Source organism: Oncorhynchus tshawytscha, linkage group LG17 (assembly GCF_018296145.1).
Source record: "Oncorhynchus tshawytscha isolate Ot180627B linkage group LG17, Otsh_v2.0, whole genome shotgun sequence".
Taxonomy (NCBI): Eukaryota; Metazoa; Chordata; class Actinopteri; order Salmoniformes; family Salmonidae; genus Oncorhynchus; species Oncorhynchus tshawytscha.
The window spans coordinates 16,323,856-16,332,371 of record NC_056445.1 but is presented as its reverse complement, the minus strand read 5'-3'; the positions used below and the strand labels follow the sequence as shown (position 1 = coordinate 16,332,371).

Genomic DNA, 8,516 nt, shown 5'->3' with positions numbered 1-8,516 from the left:
GGAGCCTCTCGGCTCAGAGACAGAAGAGGAGAGGCTCTTGGCTGGCCTTGAAAGAGAGAGGGACAAGCGGCAGGCAGCGATGGCGTTGGCCAGGGCCAGGTTTGGATCCGGGCAGGCAGGGTTAGGGAGCCCTGGAGGGGTTTCCTGGGTCTGCAGGCGGAGGGGCAATGGGACTATGGTGGGACAGCAGCAGGGCTGTGGTCAGCCCTTTGTAACAGAGAACCATGCTTCACTGTTCAGATCTGGACCTCTGTCTCCGACACAGACTAATGACTCACAGCTGGAGCTAGAGCTGGAGCTAGGGCTGGTGCTAGGGCTGGGGCTAGGGTTGGTGTTAGGGCTGGTGCTAGGGGCTAGGGCTGGAGCTAGGGCTGGGGCTTTGGCTGGAGCTGGGGCTAGGGCTGGAGCTAGGGCTCATGCTAGGGCTGGGGCTGGGGCTAGGGCTGGGGATGGAGCTAGGGCTGGTGCTAGGGCTGGAGATGGGGCTAGGGCTGGAGCTAGGGCTGGTGCTTGGGCTGGGGCTAGGGCTGGGGCTAGGGCTGGAGCTAGGGCTGGTGCTAGGGCTGGAGCTAGGGCTGGAGCTGGGGCTAGGGCTCTTCTTGGGCTGGTGCTAGGGCTGGGGCTATGGCTGGGGCTGGATCTAGGGCTGGACCTAGGGCTGGACTTAGGGTTGGAGCTAGGGCTGGAGCTAGGACTGGGGCTAGGGCTGGGGCTAGGGATGGGGCTGGACCTAGGGCTGGAGCCAGGGCTCAGACTGGGGATTAGAGGGGCTGTATTGTTCTTACCATTGGGGAGGACGGCTGTGTTGCTGTCTGGTCAGAACAGTACAAATGCAAATGTAGCTACCTACCTCTAAGCAGCATGTATAGCATGGTTGGTTTAGAACAAATGCTCAAGTAATTAGCTTCATAACAGATATACACTACCTGAGATGGGACTGTACAGTAGGCTAGGTGTGTTAGCACACACTGTACAAAGGCTAGGTGTGTTAGCACATACTGCACATAGGCTAGGTGTGTTAGCACACACTGTACATGATGTGTGATGATGATGATGATGATGATGATGTTTACAGCAATAGAGAGCTGAAGTCACCTGGGGAAGGTGGGCAGCCAGAAATGGTCCAAAAATCCCTTCTGGGAAATCCCAGCCCCTCAGAGCAACAAAAAAGATGCATCTTGTAATAAGGAGACCAAACAAAGTGAATATACTGGGTTTATTTTGAACATTATTTAAAATGAAGCCAACCTGTTACATCATACATTGAAAATAACAGTGTTTTCTTATTTTCACTACAGCATATGTAGACCAATGGGGACATTCTCACTCTCTCTTTCTCTTTACCTCTCTCCCTCTGTCTCTCTCTCTCTCTCTCTTCCTATTTCTCTTTCTCTACCGCTCCTCCTCTCCTCTATACAACAAACAGGTTTAGCTCCCCACAGAGGAACCATCTTTCTAAATGAGGTAAAAGACACCGATGGAGAACGGAGGGGGAGAGAGAGAAAGAGAAAGTGATAAAGAGAGCAAGCGAGCAACTGAGAAAGAGAGAAAGTGAGAGAGAGAGAAACCGAGAGAGAGAGAAATGAAGGGAAGGAAAGAGGTGAATTAAAGCGGGTTGCTGGTGAGGTACTCTGTCTGTCTGGAGGAGGGGATGAAGAGAGGACGCAGGCTCATGTAAGGTGAGCTGTGGGGCGTGTAAAGTGAGAGAGGGGCTTTATGGGTCATTTTCACATGGAGTCTGGCCTGACTCCAGGCCTGAGCAGGGGTAGAGAGGGGTCTGAGCAGGGGTAGAGAGAGAGAGAGAGAGAGAGAGAGAGAGAGAGAGAGAGTGAGAGAGAGAGAGAGAATATAGCAGAGAACCTCCTAATGGCCCAGCCTTTCACTAGGCCACACTGCACTGAGCCGTAATTGAAGGTAATTGTTGGGAAGAGCCTTCGCTCCACAGAGTCACACAGCTCACCCACTGTTCCCCAGACTGAGATGGACAGGTCGAGATGAGAGAAGGGAGCGAGGGAGAGGGGGACCGGGGGGAAAGGAGGGCATTGGGGGATTGCGTTACCCCCCACCCTTCACCATCCCTGACTGTCCTACATGCCATTTGTCTGGTCGCACAATTGGTGTAATTGTGTACCCGCTAAATGGAGCAGGGGCTGCAGCTTCTTCGGTGGGCAGGCTCCGATGACAGACAGACAGACAGACAGACAGACAGACAGACAGACAGACAGACAGACAGACAGACAGACAGACAGACAGACAGACAGACAGACAGACAGACAGAGACAGACAGACAGACAGACAGACAGACAGACAGACAGACAGACAGACAGACAGACAGACAGACAGACAGACAGACAGACAGACAGACAGACAGACAGACAGACAGACATGTCTGACAAGGAGAGAAAGAGACAGAGAAAGAGGGAGAGAGAGAGATGACTAGTGTCTGTATGACCCCAAGCTGTTGGGAAACCAAAAGCTCTTCCACTAACGGTTGATGGCAACCTAATATACAAATGATGTAATAATCTCTGAATTATTGCAATATGAATGACTGATTACAGTAATGATGGATTTTTATCATTTCCGGGGATAGACTATGTATGAACGAGGTATGGTACTGGTGCTGCGTATCATGGGGTTCGTGTGCACATGTGCACAAATGTGTGTGTGTCTGTGTGTATGTGTGTGTGTGTGTCTCACGCAAAGGGGGAGAAATCACCTTCCTTCCCCACTTTGCCTACTCTCCTTGGTTGGATGGGTTTAGCTGGGCGAGCGCACTGGAGCAGGAAATCCAGATTCCCAGCCTATCAGAGAAATAGCACATATGACTTCCTCCTACTAAGACGGCCTAATCACCACACTGCCAACCGCTAACTCTCCACCATCCACCATCACCACCGGCCCACAGATTGAGTCCTGAGCCCAATTCATTGCTCTTCTTTACGCACTAAAATGAATCCTCTATTGGCTTTTCCTCCACTAAACCTGGTGAAGCTAATGTAAGGTAATGGTAAAAAACAGGAAACTATAAACTAGCGCATGTCAGCACTTGAAACTAAATTGGATTCTAAAGATGAACTGGACAGAAGAAAAAAAATCTAACCAATTATCTATGCAAACTACTGTTCTCATGCAGATAGAGGAGTGGAGAAGGATGAATGTGAAATGTTTTATGCAGAGTGGAATGTCTCAAATCTGATAGGTGGAGAATAAGGGACTGCTTCAGTCAGGGGTATTTGAGGCAATGAAAAAGACCCATCATCTTCATCTCTGTTACTTGTGATTTTCTCATTTTCTAAATAACTTCTCCCTCTCTTTTCTTTTCAAACCTGTTCGGCTTAATTACATTGTATCTCAGACCCGGGGTCCCCCGTCACTTACAGAATGAGGGGCTTACTCCACGTACACACATGTCAGGACAAGTCCCCCATAATTAGCCAGACGAAACACACTTTAATTCTTTCTTTTCCTGGCGCTTTAGATTTCCAGGCCATAATTACTGATGTTTAATTAAAAGTCCCAATCAAATCTGTTGGATTGCCGACTCTCAATGAAAGAAGGAGCAGGAGAATTTAGACCTTAATCCTCCAGCCTCTGTCTCTCCCCTCTCTTGCCTCTCGTTCCACAGCACTTCTCACATCCAATCCTTCCCCCGTTCTTCACACACATTTCCTTTACATTCCAACCCAGATGCCAGAAAAGACAAACCCAACTTTTTTTTAGCAGGGCAATTGTTTTCTCTCCCTCGCTCTCTCTTCAATATAATATAGTACCATTATGTTCTTTAAAAACTCATTACAGCGTTTGAAATGGGAATCTCGGAAAGGGTGTTTAAAAAGTGCCTCTTCCGCATTGTGCCGAGGAGGGAAAGACACATCGAGAGACGTGGCATGCAATTAAAGAGCAGAATGGATTAGTTTTCCTTTTAAAAAGTTATTGAGACACAATGAAGTGAGAGGCTTTCTCTTTTTCTCCCTCTCCTCTTCCAGACACCTCATCTGTGCTGATGCCTTCCCTGTAAGCCACTTTCCTCTCACCCGTCTCTTATGGTGACAGGATGCATTTCACACTGTGGTTAAAGGAGGAAAACCTTTGGCCCCTCGAATTCTGAAAGTGGAGAGATAGAGTGAGCGAGAGAAAAGAGGTGTGAGAGGTTGACTTTGTAGATCGAGGTTGTCGTGGTTTAGACTAGGAAGGAATTAGTCCGAGACAGACATGTCACGAGGGAGTTTAAGAAGAGACATTGCGTTAATAACTCTCTTCAGACTTCTTGTTAAGAATGTTCACTAAGAATTGTGTTGCATATAAGAATGACAAAATCTGCAAAGTTTGCAATGGAGAAACTTCTAGCTCAGTACTAGCTTCAGCTAGGACATCGTAGAAGCATGGCTAACCATTTCAGTCGGTAAGTCAGGTGTGCCATTGCAAACAAAACAGAAGAATCAGCAGCCAAAGATGTAAAGTAACAAGTGAAAGGCAAGAACCTTAGATCGCTGTCTGTCTCCAGATATGTGAGAGAGAGAGAGAGAGAGAGAGAGAGAGAGAGAGAGAGAGAGAGAGAGAGAGAGAGAGAGAGAGAGAGAGGTAGAGAGAGAGAGGTAGAGAGAGAGAGAGAGAGTAGAGAGAGAGGTAGAGAGAGAGAGGTAGAGAGAGAGAGAGGTAGAGAGAGAGAGGTAGAGAGAGAGAGAGAGGTAGAGAGAGAGAGGAGAGAGAGAGAGAGAGAGAGAGAGAGAGAGAGAGAGAGAGAGAGAGAGAGCAGAGGAATGTATCCCACCCGTAGATAATGAGTGACAGAGAGATCAGCATTTATTCTCCCAGCGTCTATCTCTCCCTCCTTCTCAAGGGTGGGCCTAGATGACTTCCTCCGCGAGCCGCTGTCGTTCCCCGCTAAAGTACGCTAACGCATAAAACGTCCTGAGAAATTGGAATTTGGCAAATCAAAGAACCGCGGCCTATGATCCACGTAGCCTCTAATATCATCCTGCATAGCCTTAAAATGCAACGCACGGCTTATGATTAAAAGCCAAGCATATATTAAATTAAACCATTTTACCCCCCCCACCCCCCTCTGAAAAAAGGGTGAAAAACCCCAGAGACATTAATCGGGCCAGGTATGTGAAATCATATGATAATGAGGTTCGTTTAGAGTCTTCCCTGTACGGAGTGGTAACGTTGGACAGCTAATCCAAACACAGCTCCTTTCTACACTTGAAAGCCCCAGCGAGCCCGATCTGCATGCAGCGGAATTCAAATGATGTCAATGTGAAGGCATCACCACACCAAATCGCATAATGGAAACACAGAAGAGACAGCGTAACCCTCACGACCTTCCCCATTCTCTACAGATCACTCTATCTTTACTTATTCTATCAGCTGAGGTGTGGTACAATGCTGACATGAGAGTGCTAAGTAAGTGAGAGAGAACAGGCTCACGGGCCCTACTTTCACACACACACACACACACACACACACACACACACACACACACACACACACACACACACACACACATACCTCCACTCCCCCACAACAGCCCTCCACCATAACCAGTATCCTCCATCCCTCCTGCCAGGCCCTTCACCGCGGTAGAGGGACCTAATCACTCAGGCTGTATCCTAACCAAAACAAAATGGTGCCAACCAGTAGCTTTTAGCCGTTTTTACAGTCTCCCTCCTCCTCCTCGTCTCCTTGTCCTCCCCTGGCGGCCCGCGGCATGGCGGGCAGTGAGTCTGGGTGATTAATTTGGGCCGTGCAGACAGGTAAACACAGGCCTATTTACACGGCTTTACAGGCTGCTGTATTTATACTCAGCACCACTGAGCTTCAGATAGAATATCCTCAAAGCTTCCAATCTGTTTGTTTATTTTACTGCTCCTCGCCGTCGTCTGCTGGATTCTGACACCCTCTCTAGATACCTTGCTCTCTTTCCCTCTCTCTTTCCCTCTCTCTTTCCCTCTCTCTTTCCCTCTATCTTTTGCTCTTACCCTCTCAGGTCAGGTCTACACAGTGATAGCAGGGGATTTAGTTTTACCAAAATACTTGAAAGTAATTTGAGTCATTTGGAATTCAGACAAACACTATTCCAATTTCATCAAACAGAATAGCATGCTTAGGATATCAAACCTTACGTCTTCCCTTTAATGTCACATGTCAGGAACTGATTGCTTGAGGTGTCTGAGAATATCATGACCTTCATGCCTAACTGAGTGACTGAAGTGTTTGACAGTTTGCAGGATATACTGTCTCACCTCCACCCTCCCCGTCCCTCCCAGCATTAGGTGCTCATGGAGGTGGGATAGTTATGTGTTCAGACACACCATGTGACAAAGACATGTCAGGAGTGACAGTGTTCCCATGGTGCGTGCTTCTCATCTCACTACCGAGGGAAATTAAGAGCCAAAGGACACGTCACCGGCTAACTTTAAATATGTATATATAATTAAACACACACCAATGTATTTCACATGTAGTCACACACACACAGAAACGCACACACACGCATTGACGCATACATGCACATGTTCACACATCCACAGCATGCCCTTCTTCCCATCCTCCCTCTCACTAGGCTCTACATGTTGTACAGCTGTTGAGCATGCAGAAGCTCCCTCCCAGCCATACCTGACATTCCTCCCTGCTCTTCAGTCACGTAAGCCATGTAGCCCCACCCTATTGCCTTTACCTGGGGGTCACTACGGGGAAACTAGTCCACTGGTGAGATCTAGACCTTACATGACTACTCAAGCACTCAGCCCTCCCTCGGCCACGTTCCAAACCTATAAATCAAACCTTTTCTCATGGCCTTTCTGTAGCTTATTTTACTTGGTTAGAACTGCATGGTTAGATGTTGAAGCATGAGGGAAACTTTAAACATAACAGAGGCTTCGGTGGAGCGTTTACTATTCTGGACTGGTCTGTGAGAGGGAGTAGGAAGGGTGAGGTCGGAGGGATGGGTTTGGAATCAGGCTCTGGTCAGTGTTTTTGTGACACATTTGATTTGCAGAGGAGAAAATGATTTATGAACTAGTTGCTGTTGAGTCCAAACAGAATTAACAGTATCATTTTATCTGCCCTGCATCGAGATATCTAATCCTTTCAATTATCTGCTATTTGATTTTCATGCATACCTTAAAATGATTTTCAGCAATCTCCCCATACCATCCTTCACTCCATCCATGCTAACATTGAGTGTGTGCTTTCTGGAAAAGATTGTCCAACCAGAAGGCATGTTAATATTATAATCTACAATCCTAATATCTTTTTAGCGTCTGAATCCAAAGTGAGGAGAGTAAATGTTAGTTATGAGATTGTTAGTATTCAGAAAAGCAGCAGGAGGAAGCAGATCAGTGAAATCCTCTGATACAAGACACCGAATGGATTCCACATACACGCACACACACACGCGCACGCACGCACGCACCCACGCACACACACACGCGCGCACGCACACATACACACACACAAGCACTCTTTCACTCTCTCTCTCTTTCTCACACACACTCACACACACTCACACACACACATAAACACTAATTGAATTATTAGACTGGGGAATTCAAGTCTGCAATGCATGCTTTAAAGGTTTATGCATGGCAAACATATCATACAAATTGATTTTTTTTCTCAGTGGTGAATCCCAACCTGCCTTTGGATAATTACTTATCAGTAGTACAGCTCTATAAACAGGAGGAAAAACACAGGCTGTCTGTTTGTGTGGGGATTTGTATTCCTCCAGTAAATGTCTATTATCTGCAGTGGGTTGGCAGGACTCATCTGCAGCCATGCAGCTACGAGGTCAGGAGGCAGGTTGGTCTACGGCAGAGTAAACCTGACTTAAGTCAACTAGCTAAAACGAACCTGACCAGATTATTTTAATATTGACTAGAGCTAACTTGAGAAAGCAACAACCACAAGTGCACCTCACGCTGAAGCAGATCAACACCAGCATCATCATCATCATCATCAACACGACATCCACCCCCCGAGTAACATATCCACTATAAGCATCAACACCATCATCATCATCACAGCGCCGCCAGCCTGCTTAGTCTATCACATTAAAAGGAGACAGAGTTAGATGGGGGTCATCTGCTCTGCATGCAGACACAGTGCAGTTAGCCTAATGTCGTTCTTCACAGCCTCTCCCTAATCATCCAGCCCTCTGACAATGTAATTATGGAAGTGTCCAGCCACGGTGGTGAGCAGGGGAATTATAATTATTTACCGGGTAGAGAGAGCGGACGGCTCAGCCCCCTCACTGGATCCCAAATCATCTGGACAGGAGGGCCTGCTCCCCAGCCACTCACTGACAGGGACAGCAGCATCATTTATAAAATCCATAATTACTACAGTGAGAGACGGGGAAGGAGGTAGAGAGGGAGAGAGAGTGCTCAAACGAAGATACCCACACGCCAGAAAATAGCAAAGACAGTTTAATATTACAGAAAAGTGACGGTTCTCCAATAAACATCCAGTACTCCACGACAATCAGAGAACCAAATACAAAAGACAGTTAG

The 8,516-nt window shown here is 47.3% G+C and overlaps 1 protein-coding gene across 1 annotated transcript; it reads right to left on the bottom strand.

The window, feature by feature from the left end:
• Positions 1-346: 346 nt before the first annotated feature.
• On the bottom strand, positions 347-7,963 carry LOC121839754 (putative uncharacterized protein DDB_G0290521). Its single transcript, XM_042299979.1, has 2 exons — positions 7,925-7,963; positions 347-610 (listed from the first exon to the last, which is right to left on the bottom strand). The coding sequence occupies exons 1-2, from the start codon at positions 7,961-7,963 to the stop codon at positions 347-349; spliced, it is 303 nt and encodes a 100-aa protein (XP_042155913.1).
• Positions 7,964-8,516: the final 553 nt, after the last annotated feature.

Bases quoted from the DNA above. Each gene is read 5' to 3' on its own strand.
- LOC121839754 (XM_042299979.1), bottom strand. From the start codon at position 7,963: ATGATGATGATGATGATGCTGGTGTTGATCTGCTTCAGC. The intron at 611-7,924 runs GTGAGGTGCACT...CCCCAGCCCTAG, and splicing joins TGGTGTTGATCTGCTTCAGC to CACCAGCCCAAGAAGAGCCC.